The sequence below is a fragment of the Typopeltis vanoorti genome, chromosome 23 (assembly GCF_054136105.1).
Source record: "Typopeltis vanoorti isolate ZY-2024b chromosome 23, IOZ_Tvanoo_1.0, whole genome shotgun sequence".
NCBI classification, from domain to species: Eukaryota; Metazoa; Arthropoda; class Arachnida; order Uropygi; family Thelyphonidae; genus Typopeltis; species Typopeltis vanoorti.
The window spans coordinates 53,590,416-53,606,234 of NC_143571.1; the positions used below are offsets into that span (position 1 = coordinate 53,590,416).

A 15,819-nucleotide genomic window follows, 5' to 3' on the forward strand; every position below is an offset into this window, starting at 1 on the left:
AATAATTGATATATATATATATATATAGATTTAAAAAAAAATGTTGATGGCTGATAAGAATGATTTTTAGCAAGGAGAGACAGTCTTTCTGATCCATTTAGGCAATGTAGTAGGGCTTCAGTACTCTTTCTTGAATTTGAAGCAGCATCAGTGGAATAAATACATTCTAGACCATTAATTCTGTGGTCAGTGTCAGTCCTATGCTGCACTAGACCAGATATCTAAGATTTATTATTAGTAGTATCTGATTGGTGGTCTTGTATTCTTTTCTTGACAGAACATCCTGTTTTTACAAAATAGGAGAGGTTGCAATCATAGGGAACTTGATAAATGCCAGGGAAGGAAGAAGGAGATCATTTATCTTTAGAATTACTATGCCATGAGGAGGGTTTATTGGTAGGAAAAAATGTGGATTTTTTAATCCACAATTTGAAATTAGCTCAGAGATGTCTGAAATATATGGAACTGGACTGCTTTCAGAAAATCCTCAAGAAATACAGCCTAGTGCCTACAATGTTTCTTGGTAGCTATGCTAGAATTTACAGTTTCCCATGATTGTCACCTCCTCACAAATCAAATGTTCTGTGGAGAAAAGATTATAAGAGCACCAATCATACATCATTACTAATATATATCTGAGAAATATGGTCTAGAATACACCTGCTCCACTGATGCCACTTGAGATTGAAACACATATTTAAAGAGAATACTGAAGCTTTAACACATTGTCCTAATTTGAATTAGAACAAATGCCTTTCCTCACCAAAAATCTGGGAAAGTTTCATTCTTATCAGCCATCAATATATATATATATATATATATATATATATATCAATTACTTCATGTCCATATTGCATTGTTTTTTATATCATCACTTGACTCATAATTGTTTTATAAATAATCCATTGTTAATGTTCGACTATGTCCATACTAGTCAGCTACTGAAGATGACTTATTATACTCAGGTTGAAATATTTGCCAAATGAATCTTTTTATTTGTTTCAGTTGTATATTCATGTGTCTACATGTATATGGCTCTCGCTGATTAAAAAGAAAGAACGACTTGTTGATATGTGTTTTGGACAATTGGAAGTTGCCTTTAGGGAAAAAGAAGTTTTGATATGTTTGAAGCTGGACAAAGAACAGATGTTAACCAGAAGTTGCATGTATTTACAGACTTAGGGAAAGTGGAAAATACAAATGAACATACCTATAGAAGAGGTTTATGGTGAAAAACAAAAGTGACTTGAGTGAATTTGTGAAAGAGGAGTCATCATTTAATGAGGTTGTCTTCTGGATAGCATCAAGCATTTTTGGGGATGATTTGTGATTTATATGTTAAAAGCTGTTGCAAGAAGTATTTTTAATGGAAAAGGACTCTTTCTTTTTTTGGAGATGAAGAAGCTGTAAGTTTAGTAATTGTGTGTCAAGAAAGGCTAGAAGTGTAAGTTGCTCCAAGAAATAAATCCGGTTGCAATGAATCCCAGCGTTATCAAAAGTGAAGGTAGTTTTTCTCACATGTAATAAGTCAGGACTGTGTTTGGTAACATTGAAGTTGATAAGGTTGTCCTCACTCCACTGAAATATGGCAAAAAAATTAGTGTTAAGACATTGTGAAAGGTCTTGTAGCTTGGGATGTTTGATTATAACAAGGTTTGCCAAATGAAGAAAGAAAGAAGTACACTATCATCAGCTAAACTATGGAATCGAATTTGAGGTCATTTAGGAGTGTGGGTGAAAGTACAGAGCCCCAAACTCCATCACTGGTGAGGAAATATGAAAAAAGAAACCATCCACCATGACAAAGGAAATTGGCAATCCAGTTTCAATAGATGAATGGTGGACTCTATAACATGATAATCTGATAAGCAGACCTTTGTTCCAGACTTGAGTAAATGCTGTGAAAATTGTCTAGAGCCACAATTTAAGGCTCACCAAACTTTCCATGATTTGTACCATAGATGGACTATGTTTGCAAGGAAATCTGCTGTATATCAAGATTATCATTTTGGTAGTCACTGATTAATTGGTAGGCCTCCTGTGAAGAAGTTGTCTGTTGATAACTTTTTCCATTAGTTTCAATAAAATTGAAGTTACTACAATTGGACATAAGTGTCAATAGCTTAATGACACTTATCTCATTTCTTTGGAATTGGTTAAATGTTTCCATGCTAGTAAACATGAAAGGTTGTAAAGACAATATAGGATGCTATTGGGGAATACCATGAGGGCCAGTTGTTGGGTATCCAGGCTATCTAGAGTTCTTCTGTCTTCCTGACAGAAGACTAGGAGACACACACATATTGAGTTTTTCTGGATAAAGCAGAAGAGACTCCGTTGTGGTCATCAGTACAGAAGTTGGAGGAGAAGAATAATACCAGGAGTTCAATCTCATCTTTGGATGATGTTTCAGCAATAACATATGAATGAGAGAGATAAATAAAAATGAGTGGCCTTAGTGAGGAACGAGAAGACTCATCTGTCATTTTTGAGTGGACAGTTTCTGCAGTTTACCTGTTCAAATTCTGATTTGGATTTGCAGAGGAACTTTTTACTGCTGTGCTGTAGTGTAAGCTATGTGTATCTAAAGTTTTGGTTTAAAGCCATTTATGATATGCTATTTTTTACTATGATGGCACATTTGTTGGAAAACTAAGGTTTGCATAGTTGGGAAGTGAGGATTTTATTCCACTGAGAATTATTTTAGTTATTTGCTCGGAGCAGGTGTTTGGATCCATAGAGGAGAAATGGTGATCAAACCAAGGAAAGGAGTACTAATTGCAGAGGTCATTTCATTTGCCACTGTTGTAGGAACAGTGAACATGCATCTGAAAGTAGTTGGGTGGAGGATGTTTAGTAGAAAAAAAAAATTTGGACAAAGTTATGGTTTGAATTACTGAGAGGAGAACTGACATTCACAAATATATATTGAGAAGGGAAAACTAGTTAAAAAGAGATTAAGGTGTTGGTAATGGAGAAGATTATCAGGGATTCTGAGAGCAGCAAAGTCATTACTGACACAAAATATCTTGGCATCTTTTCTGTCTTGATCAGTAGAATTGGTAAATGAGCCAGTGAGACGTGACTGTTGAAGTTCTCAAGCAAGATAGCTTTCTTGTTTGGGTATTTTGACTTAAAAAAAAAATCAAACTTTATAGACCAATTAATATAAAAAAAAAAAAAAAAGAAGGGGGGATCAGAGTGTCTATCAGAATTTACAGTTTTAATCTAGAGCTGATCCAGATGAGAGAATTCAAAGTTTGATATATCCCTAACATAGGATGGATCTAACAAATGCACAGGTTCTACTTGTGGTGTAAGGAATCCTGCAGATGTGGTTTGGAAAATTAGGATAGATTACCGTTATGACTGCCACTTACTGTTTTTTACTCACTTTGGGCTTAGATGATATAAGTAGTGTATTTTTTATTGGAGTAGAGACTAGAAATGTTTTTGAGCTTTTGTTAGATTTTTATTGTTTTCTTATGGTTCTTTTGTAAAGATTTTTTTTTATATATATTGTAATTTATCTTTTAGTTCATCCTGCAGATGTGGCACTGTATGCATATTTACACTTAGTCTTTACTCTTCAAAGTTTTTATAAAGATTTCACAAATACTATTGAGATATATACTCGGAAATAAAATCCAGATTAGCATATATAATACTACTATTTGCCTTTTTCCTAACATATTAGAAGATACAAGAACCCACCTTTAAACTCAACAATTTAGCTTTTCTTTCTGAGTCATTCTGTTTTCTTCATATTTTTTAAACAACCCTTTTTAAAATGCTTTTCTTTTGATGTCCTTTTTCTTTGTCCTCAATATTTAGCATAGGATAGTAGAAAGAAATAGGCTATCATCCAAAATATATTGAGACAATATATAACGTATCTTTTACTGTCCATGATATCAATATTTTATACCAGATTGTTATTGAATCTTTCTGACTGTGGCACTAATGTGATGAAACACTCTTCATATGCAGAAAACAGTCATTTTGGTGCTTTTTAATTTGTAGTTCTTGATAGGATTGAGATCATGATTTCAGGGCATGTGAAGCCATGTTATTGTTCTGATACCATTCTTTGATATACAACTCAAATATAAGGAATGTTATCATGTTAATAAAGACAAAGCCCTCCACACTCTGTAAAAATTTTATCAGTTCAGGTAAAATAGATTTGCCTAAGACCATAGCAATAAGACTTAGCCATCTTCCAGTACATTTCACATAATGAAGCCTAGATATACACATTACATGAAGGGTGTTCTGCACTGTAAGGTTTCTTCTGTCAAACTTTACTATTAACATGTCTTCCTTTCATATAATTATATATATATATATGAAATGTTAAATGTTTTTTTCCCATATTATTACTTTTCTCTACAAAAAAAAAAAAAAAAAAAGACCTAATTTAAAATAGGTAAGGAAAATTTGCTTAGCCTTTTTCAGATCAACTTACATAATGTTAGATAGAGGTGGCAGTTTTTTTTTTTTTTCTTTTTTTTTTTCCACTTGGTAAGTTGGATTTTTCCTTTCTGAAAACTGATAAAACAGTTTGGCAAACCAGCTCATCCCTTTGTAGACAAGCCAGCCTTTTTGTTCATGTGGATAACATCTCTGTTCTCCAGCCAGTCTAATGTCTTTGAATTCCACCACAAATAAGGATGCTTAGTGAATGTCTTTAAATGATAGATGAATTGCATTGTCCAGTGCAAGACCCCACCATCTTGCATATTAGAGATCTGAAGAGACTTGAAAATGTTCCATGTTTAGTCTCTGGAGCAGAATTTCTAGATTATATAACTACTAAAAGTTTACATTCTTTTATAAGTTGTATTCACATTTAAAAAAAAAAAGACAGTCGATTACATATACTGATAGATGCCTCATGGTTAGTTGTCTTGGTCGCAACTTTGACTAAGCCAATCTGTCAGGTGTTCTCTTTGCACCATAACAGTCACATGGGTTTGATAGTGGGGGGCATCCTCCTTATCTCAGTTGGTAATGAAAATGCTCTTTAATTGGAAAGGGCTTTTGAATTGAAGGTGAGTTAGCCAGTCTCATTAAGGTTGCAGGGTTTTCCTTCATGGAAAACCAGTTTACTTACTCCTACACACACACACAGAGAGAGAGAGAGGCCAGAAGAACACATGTAACACACTCAATTAAGAGTAGTTTATGATTTCAATGCAGACTTGCATTGAAATCATGAACTTAGTTATTTTGGCCATAATCCAATACTTATGGTAACCAATCTTTTCCCAGTGATCATTGGTTTGATAGCAACTCTTTCTGTTTATTCGGTAGCCTGCCTTGCAGTCAGACGTCTAGAAGTGCTACTATAGCTCAGTCATGAAGATAATTCACTTGCCAACTTTGTCTGCATACACTCAATGAAGAATTAAACCAAGAATGTAATTTCTTATCAATTGTAATATACTGTGTTACACTATACTTCAGTTTACTGCAAGCTGTGGTTGTGATTTATATGATTAAGTGGCACCAGACTTTTGGTGCTTAATAGCATTATCACCTGTGCTGCCATGCAAGGTTCCCAGGGGTTGAATTTGAGTATCATCTCAAATTCAGCTATGGCGTCTTGCTATATATATATATATATATATCTGCTAAAAAAAACCCCCGCTAATGCCTTTTTATTCCCCTATATAGAGAGTAGACAAGGCTGTTTTAGTCCTATCCAATTTTTGGAGATTGAGGGGACAGTTCAATCTCCACCAGTGCCAATCAGAGACAGCTGGCCCAAGACAATCACTCATTATACACAGCATCCAGTGAAGTGAGGTAGGTGGCTGACAAGTGTCACCATCTTGTGGTCCTTTATACTAGCACTATATTTGCCCTGCAATAATGTGAGTTCTGGGGTCGATTTTCTTGAGTTTACAGAACGAAAAACCTGAGTTTCCAGGAGGAAAAAACCCTCTTGCCTGTACTAGAGATTGACAAACTTGGGAACCGGCCAAAAAAGTGTAGAAAAAGTTCATCTAATCAGCAACTAGAATTGGACATTGGTTGCCATATTTGGGTGCTGTGGATGCACCCATCACTTGCACTGATGGGATGCACATCACTTGCACTGATGGGATGTGATGGGTGCTATATGCACCCATCACTTGCGCTATATGCTCCTTTGTTTGCAAGCAGTTTATATATCCTTCTATCCTTATTCTAGCAGTTGCATGCCATAAGACTGCTAGATTTGCCTACTTTTCTCAGAGATCATACTTTCTTGGTAGATGTTGAAGGCTACTTAGGAGATCTTCTTCTCTCCATTTTATTCAGAATGTATATTTCTTGTTTTGTATAGAATGGAACTACACAAAAAAATGTAAACTCCAAAATAGTTACTAGCAATTATAACTCCATTTTTGGTAATATGATAGTTTGAAATTATATAGAATTAAAATAAAAATTTGTATTCTGTTCATTATATGAATAAGATATCTTTCTTTATTATAAGTATGTTATAAAATCTTTTATCTGTTTCTGTTCTCAATTACAGCTTGAATTGCGCCGTAGATTTTTGTATCAACATCATCCAAATTATTCATTCTGTGGTTGTTATGATGATCTTTATCCTTGGCAGTTGTGGGAAATGTTGGATTACAGATTTTTGAATTCTCAGCCATTATCTCCAAGTCCACCTGAAGAAGAAGAGTCTCCTCCACATTGTAGATCATCCAATTCTAGAGAAAATGGAATGACTAATTCCAGGACTTCAGGCTGGAATTGGCTACCTTGGGCGTGGCGGGACTCAAGAATGTCTAGTAGACGAACTAGTTGTGCCTCACAACAAAATTTCTTAAGGCATCTCATTTCTAGAGATAACTGGGGGCAACAGTTGGTTACTTTAGGAGGTACAATGCTTCAAGATTCTCCTGTTCAGTCTGAATCAGGTGTGTCTTCTTGGAGGAGCGAGTGCATTCATATCTTTCATTCCACCCAAAGAAATAATAATAACTGTGCACTGCCATTACATTTTGGAATTCGTTCTAGAGGTTCTCAGTATGGACGTCCATCCACTGGCCATAGGCGCACGAGGTCTAATAATGCTGTTTTTCATCATTTGCACTTGAATCCTGTTACTCATGTTGCCCAGTCATATCCACTTTCAGAAGGAAATGGAGCAATTTCATGTCAGTATCAAATACCCCAGTTTATGTGGGGACCTCCACCTCCATATTCCCATCCAACTTCTACTGAAAATATTGCAATTCTGGAAGGAGGACATCTTAATCAGAATTCTCTAAGACCTTCTGGAGGTCAAGAGCATTGGCTAAATGCTGTAAATGAAATTGGTATAGGAGATCCAAATATCATTGCTCCTGAAACCGAACCTTCTGGAACAGGATCACATTCCTCTAAAGTGAGCACTCCATTATCAGAAAGAAGAATTGTTTGTCACAATTTTTCTTCTGATGGCATAACATTAACAATTGGCAGTAATTTTTCTGACATTTGCTCTCAGAATGAGCAGAATGCAGAGTACAAGCATGATGAAACTTGCATTGTAGAAGTCCATGTGCCATTTATTCTTCACAAAAATGCTACTTTTAATACCTTACCCACTAGGAGTTCTAGAAAGAAAGATCTAAATCCTTTCAAGTCTCTGTCTAATATTCCCTTATGTTTGACTAGGAAATTTAGCTTTCGACAAGACAGAAATCAGAGCTCTCATTTGCCTGTGTTTGAAGATTGTTGTGAGGTCACAGATAATATTAAATGCTCATTCACTACTACTACTGCACAAGTCAGTAATAAGAGGCCTTCTGTGTGTGGTGCTCTTTCACTAAAAACTCTAACTGAACAAAATTTTTATGAGGGAAACAGCACAAATACCTCTCCAGTTACAGAAACTTCACCTAGTTTTTTTAGTTTTCAGCCAAGTATGATAGAAATACCATCTGATTTTAAATCCAGCCTTTTGATAGCTACCAGCCCATCTACACCAGTTACAGAAAACATTACCTTAACAGACATGGTTTATGCCCAGTCTATGCCTAATCTTAGTCTCTCCAATTCCCCAACAGTCTGTGGTATTCATAAAATACCCTCAAGTGGTAATACCTCAACATCACAAGATTTTGCAGACTTTGAACTGGAAGAAGATAGTTCTCCTTTAATGCTTCACAGTCCTGTGTTAGATATACCTAGTCCTCCCTCATTACCTGATGACAATGCTGATAGCAGTTCTTCTTCATCTCATGATGAACTTTATCCACTAAGACTTCATGGTTTTGATGAAATGATTACATCTTTTTCTTCTGGGTCCATTCCTGTTTCTCAAGAGGTTACTGTTGGACATCATAGAAACAAGCTTGCTTTTGCAAGTCCGAGCAACACAAATGCAGTTATTAATGAATCTGTAGTAATTCCGTCTGGAAGTAGAGAACTTGAGCTTAGATCTGAGGGATTTAATTCATTAATAGCTGTTAAAGAAGCTAAATGTACATTACATTTGAGTAATGACCATCCAGGCAATGTTAACATGCAGTGTAGGGAATGTCATGCAGGAAGAGTATTTACATTTTGTCAGTGTGAACAGATACGAGAACCTAGGGAGGGAAGAATTGTACATATTTCTGAATTACCTGAAGGTACAAGATCAGCTCTACGTGGTTTGACTCAGCGAGAAAAAACAAACAGTTTTATAGTTACTGTGAACAGTGCAAATGTTTAAAGTAGTCTGTAAGTTATTATTCATTTCATTTCTGTATAAATTACGTAAAAATGTTTATAATTTCTTATTTTAATCCATTTTAAAATCTGTTCATGATGCATGACAGGACCGTGCAGACTTTTTTTTTCCCCCGAGATGGAGCTAAACCATGTGATGCATCTCTAGGCTACAATATGTTGTACAATTAACATAATTTTTTACCTAGAAATGCATTCTTGTGTTTCCTGCTGATGTCTGAAATGTTATTTGCTTTACCCATTACATTCACACCAATGAAAATTTGAAAAATAACTTCCATATAAATATTTATTCTTATTTTTAAAGCCAAAAAAATCTTATATTTATTTCGTAATCAATCTTATTTACATTTCGTGTGAGTAGGTAGGGTAAATAACTTGATTTCACATGTAGTCATATTCATATTCTTCTATGAATAATGTTACTACACCAAAGCATACTTTTTAAATTATTGTCCAGAGATAATAAAGTTTATTTTTTTGTGATGTTTATGCTTGAAGACATTTTTATGGATATAACTAAAACTACATTTTTCTTGAATGAAAATATAATTTTGGAAATTGTTTCTATGGCATTAAGCTTTTAATGGTATGAATCATCTTAAATAATGCACAGAAATACAGATATCCCTGAAGTTATGTGATTTCACTTTATGTGAATGCTGATATAAATAAATACCAGTATGCAGGATTTTTCCTACTTTCATTTTAGAGAAGAATAAATATATCATTTGTTTTAATATAAAAGATTTGTAAATAGCTTAAATGAATGGTATTGAAATAACTGAGTTATGTCTTTTCAGCAAACATTTAAGCACATAAAATCAAAGGAACAACAGAAATGGAGTACATAAAAATTATAATCTACATACTAAATAAATGTCAGTAGTACAGCATGTTTAAATGAGTATTAAAGATCACATGGAAAGTTAAGAGAAATCTCAGGATCATAAAATATAGCAGACTCATCTTTTGCTATAAGGTCTACAGAGTAAATGAAGCTCTAAACTATAGTTGATATTTTAACATATTTTTTTTTTAACATATTTAATTTTTGAATTATGAAGAAAAGTAATATTACAAACCCATGAATTTATTTATGCAAATGCTTGGTTACCCAACCTGTTCACAGGAGTTGGCAAGCTACATTTAGGTTTTTGAGAAATATTTGTAGTTCTTAGAATTTTTTTCAAAAATAAATGAAAAGAATTGGGGATGATTTGTTACCACTTTTATTAAAAAACTTACTTCAGTGTTAGCATGCATATAATCAATTTAAATTAGATTTGTATTAAATATGTATATCAGAAATTATTTTAGGAGTTGCTATGACTCAAAATATTTGACTGAATGCCATTTTCACCAAAGTGATTCTTCAGCCAAAAAAAATTGTGAACTCCTAATCTAGAACATTATTACCATCAGGAAAATAATTTTAAAATATGTAGCTGCTCTTGGAGTTGCAAGTGCCATGTAAATTAAGGGTCATGTACTTAGATATATGAAAGAAAAATATAATAAGCCTACGTCTTTGTATTGCAAGCTTGCATATTTCTGCAGACCAAGTTAACAGCTGTAGTTTGCACGGTCCTGATCTGTGAAATAAAAAACAAAAAATGACAACAAAAAGTAGAAACGAATGGCTATGTTATATGTAATTTGGGACCAGACTATTGACTTTTCATACTCAATAGTTAGTATAAACCCATCACTTGTATATATTTTTTTATAGGAAATAAGTCTTATTGGTGTCAAGAAGTGGTAGTTGCTAAATCTTGTTTATGAAGGTACTACTAAATTTTTTGTTACCTGACACAGTTGCTTAAAATACTAATCATTAACTAACATTTATTACTATTATTATTATTGTTTGCTTGTTGATTATACCTGATTAATTTGTAGTTTGTTGATAAATATAGTATTTATTTATACAGGATTTATTGATATGTTGATAATCTCAGGACACTATCATGTTGTTTAAATTGTACTTAGTTTTATAGTAATTTGTTTGAAGATAATTTTCATTATCATGTAAAATGTTACATAACCCGAAACCTGATATAGTGGTCGTTATTCAATTCACCTTTTATTTTGTGAAATTTTATTATTCTGCCCAATAATGTTATTTATTGAGTTGTTGAAGGACACTCCAAAATTATTTATTGAATGAACTTTTCTTGTTCATTTTGTTTTCTTTAATTAGTTACTAATATTCATGTTATCCTTATTTTATGCACCATATAAGCAGTGGATGTACTCACCTTGGTTTAACATAGAATTTCTATAAACATTGAACCATATGATTTAATTATTTTAATGCCGAACACATAAAGGTGCTATTATAAATAAAAGTATTTTTTATGAAAGTAGATTACAAAAGGAGTGGTACAAATTTGTTCCATACATCAGTGATAAGTACTGCTTATTACAGCAAATGATATTGGTTATTATTTTTGATAGTAGGTATGAGAAAATGAAATTTGATCTGAAAAGTTTTGTTCTTTGCCATTAAAAAAAAATAAAATTAAATACAAGAAAAACTTTATATACTGATAATGCTTTCCTCTTCATAAATTAATCCTTTCTTAATACACTGTAACAAACATTGAAATGTCCTGTTCCAAACTCTATAGCATCAGTGCTCTTTTAAAGGATATTCATCGAAACAAAATAACTATTGGTAGTTATTATAACAATTCCATTGTTCTAATTATATGTTTTTGATGCTGTTGATTCCTTGTTGCATTTTTCATTCAAGCAGAAGATTCATGGTTTTTGTCCTTTTTCCAAATGATATGTGCAGTTATATTCACATATATATACTGTATATATATGTATAATATATACAGAAAAATACCTTGACGAGCAGAGACAAGCAAGTTATTTATTGTTCCTCTGTACCGAGCCTTGATAAGACCTCATCTCGACTACTGTGCCCAGATTTGGTCACCTCGGTTCCTTCTTGATGGGGAGGAGGTGGAGAGGATCCAGAGGCGAGTGACTAAGATGATGACAGGTCTATGGAATAAACCATATGAGAACAGGTTGAAGATTTGTGGGTTGCAGAAACTAGTTGATAGGCGGAGGAGGGGAGATATGATCGAAACATTCAAATTGCTAAAGAGATTCTATAGGATTAATTCAGAGGATATTTTTGAGATCAGGACTGGTGGTGGGAGAACTAGGGGGGACCTATGGAAGCTGGGCAAGAGTGTGGTTAGCAGGGGTGTTAGAGCTGGGTTCTTTACTTGTAGAGTGGTAAATGAGTGGAATAAGCTGCCAGAGTGTCTGTTGTGGGTGCTATGACGGTGAACGAGTTCAAGACAAGGTATGATAGATACTGTGAGAATGTAATCGCATAGTTGTGTGGACATGATGTTTAGGGCCTCCCTCGATGAGTCTAAGGACTCCTGGAGTCGCCCGAAATAATAATAATAATAATAATAATGATGCCTTATAATAGTGAACGAATAGTCCCATATGCATATCTAATATTTTAAAAATGCTACAGCCTGGAATATTAAGAAGGAACATAACTGTAAAACATGGGTCAGCTATGTGAATCAATTGACACATCAAAAAGTCATTCATTGTTGTGCAAGACTTTTAGATGGTTATCAGCATAATGGATGTCTGATAAGTTACATAATCATATAATAGACTTCCAAACGTCATGTAGCATGTGATCTTGGTTCCTTTTAAAAAAGTGGTGTGATTGAGTACTTCAGAGGATTCTTGAAATATTCTTGACAAGAGATTGCTTTCTAGATAAAGCATTAAAAAAGATAATCATTTTAATTCACAATGTTTGAGAAAGTGAACCTGAGGCCACTTTTATATTTCATTATCGTTCAGGTATTCTTTTCTATAGATTTCAAAACTTTTACCAGTTTGACTGGTGTATATTTCTGCAAGAGATGGAATTTTGTGTATTCCAGGGTGTTTATCAAAAGGAATTCTGTCTTTAGGCAAATAGAAAATTCTGTACAGTGGGGACAAGTTTCAAAGCAGTTTTTTTTAGGTTGTTGATATCATCCCATATGGCAGTGGTGTTCAACCCTTCGATCACGGAGCGATTTTTGGTTGATCTCTTGTTTATTCCTCCTTACTTATAAATTTAATTAAAACTGAAAACATAATATTTTATTAATTATATGAAGAGTCAAAGGCTTCAATTCGGCGACATATCCCTTAACTTATTTAAGTTAAGAGATATTACATCCCATATTGTTTCATGCCAAATAAGAAACTCATAGAGTTTCATGCCGAATATAGTAAATATATAAAGTTTGGCTAGTCCAAGCGTAAGCAAATACCTGGATAGTGTTACAACTGACCCTTTAGGGAGTGCAACACTGAGGCAACTCATGGTAAGGGTGGAGCAAACTCCGATCACTATTCTTGATATTTCCCCATAATGTGAAACCCAGCTCCTAGGAGCTGTATTACTGTTCTACATTATGCATGAGAGCAGGTCACTATCCAGACCGGTTTCAATCTTTATTGAGGTCTCATCAGTGAGTAGGTAGACCTAGAAATGCCAAGTTTATAGCGAACAGAACTTACATATACCCTACTATGAGAATAATTGCCAAGAAGGTGTCCTAATAAATTATTAATTATATGAAGAACCAAAGGCTTCAATTCAGATCGGAGCTTGCTCCACCCTTACCATGAGTTGCCTCAGTGTTGCACTCCCTAAAGGGTCAGTTGTAACACTATCCAGGTATTTGCTTACGCTTTGACTAGCCAAACTTTATATATTTACTACTATATTCGGCATGAAACTCTTTGAGTTTCTTATTTGGCTATGAAACAATATGGGATGTAATATCCCTTAACTTAAATAATATTTTGTTTATCATTATTTTGTATTATTTTTTAATTTTCTTTAAGTGTATCGCTATTGTTTATTTATTTTTCGTTAAAATTGTAAAATCAGTAATTTTCTTATAAGTCCAGTTAAATGAATTAATTTGGATCAGTGGAAGTCAAACAGTGAGCCGAGTGTATACGATTATAAGCAAAGTGGCTATAGTTACTTGGGGTCGTCCTCTTTAAATGTGAAACGTAGCATATCAGGCAATTTCTTACCTTTCGATAATAACAACACAACTCATAAAGATTGGTGCTCATTATTGATTTTTTCCAAAATCACTCTTTTCCTTCTGATGGGCAGTTCGTTAACATGCCAGTCTACGGGAGACTGGTGCGGATGCATTTTTACGTGAGAGGTATCCTGTTTTCCCGCCAGCGACTGTTAGGTTAGTTAAGTTAGTTTTTGAATTAATTGATATTTTGATAGGAACTCTTTCCTGGTCGTTCCGCTGTGGACTTACCGATGTGTGAACTGGCACTTCGTGAATGACATCAAGTAAATTATAACCAAGTAGATCGCCATAAAGAAGAGAGTAAATCACCGAATCAGTTAGTATAGAAAAGTAGCTCGCATAGTAAAAAAGGTTGAACACTACTGCCATATGGGTTTTGCTTCCTGTATATAATATTCCTTTTATCTTTTTTTTTTTTTTTAGAATGTCCAGAACAGAAGTTCATTATCCTTTTCAGTTTCCATTATGAATTGATTTTAGGGTGACAATTGTTAAATAAAAAAAACAAAATCCTCTAGATATTTTTAGACAATGTTCCAAAAATAAAAATATCATCCACCATGATTTTTCTGTGTATAAATTCATGGCAGGAAGTGAGAGTGGTGTACCCATCACTAAACTGTATTTCAGGAGATAAAACTTTTCTTTCCAAGTAAAGAAAATTATTACTATGAATGTTATTTGTTCAAAAACAACTGCTGTTTGGAATTCTCTGATCTTGTGTTCTCTAGTATATTCATTTTCCTGACAAAGTTGTCATATACATTGAAACATGGGGAAGTTTGTTACATTTAATCTACAAGTAATTCCACTATTTTATATTTATTTATTGTCTTCATAGTTTAGTTGCAGATGTAAATAACACTTTTACAGCTTTTAGTAGGTTTCAGTAGAACTTGGTGCATACCTAGAAGCTAAATAAGCTTGTTGTTGTTGGGAAGCATGTGGGAGTCCAGATTCTTGTCATTTGTGGTGATTGTGACATTTACCACAAATGATATACACATTGTGTGTATCATTTACCAAAGATACACTCATTATGTGTGTATCTTTGATAAATGTGTTCGAGATATGACAGGTATTTAGATATTGAGTGATTCAGAAAGGACCATTTCTTCAATGAATCCTTGAACTCCCTGGAAAAGACTGCATGATAATGTAGAGGAGAAACTTGGATTAAATTATATGAAGGAGAAAATTTACACCTTTGTCTTTGTAACAGTGAATAAGAACTAAATTATAATTTAAATGTCATTGTTTAAAATCAGGAAGTCATTTAAATGTTTATGTATGTTTATATAAATATTTTTGCACTTTAGTAGTAACGACGAGTAAAATTTGGACCACTACTTTTTGTATCTACCCTTATATATTGCACTCATGTTTTTCTGTTTCACGGGAATTAAGGTTGGAATGAACCAGGATTTTAAAAATATTTTAAGCTGTTATGTTTGATTTGTACACAGTTTCTATATAATTGAAATAATGAATATGTCCCACTTGAGTGTGTGTGTGTGTATATGTATATACACACACACACAGTTTGAATCCCCCCCCCTCCTAATTGTATCTGTATTTCTATTTTAGTGTTTTGTAAAAATTTAAAGCTATCATTATTATGCTGGCTAACAAGAAGAGATTGCTAATATCTTGAGAATTGGATGACCTCATTCACTTTCATCACCACATTATCCTTGTTCCTTCTTTGATAAATTTATTTTGCCTGATTATAACAGTAGACAAGAGTACTAGTGTAAAATTGTGAATATAGATTAAAAAAATACCAAGCAGACATGTCTCAGGAAGATTTTCACAACTCAAATTGGAAAACTAGCATAGTGTTTTCCATTCAACAAGCAATGGCTTATATTATTTAACTGAAAGTCTTGTTTTTATTTGATGATATGCATTTGCGCTTTAAAATTTTATTTTTCATTATTGTTTCTTCTGGATTATAATCTGTAGTAAAAAAAATTAAGGATGA

The 15,819-nt window shown here is 33.5% G+C and overlaps 1 protein-coding gene across 1 annotated transcript in view; it reads left to right on the forward strand.

The window, feature by feature from the left end:
- LOC150093860 (uncharacterized) overlaps window positions 1-9,035 on the forward strand; it is a 121,451-nt gene extending 112,416 nt beyond the window's left edge. Inside the window, exon 7 of the mRNA XM_090412993.1 lies at window positions 6,530-9,035. Within this exon, the coding sequence (XP_090269119.1) occupies window positions 6,530-8,707 (2,178 nt within the window). The 3' untranslated portion in view covers window positions 8,708-9,035. The remainder of the gene's footprint in view (window positions 1-6,529) is intronic.
- Window positions 9,036-15,819: the final 6,784 nt, after the last annotated feature.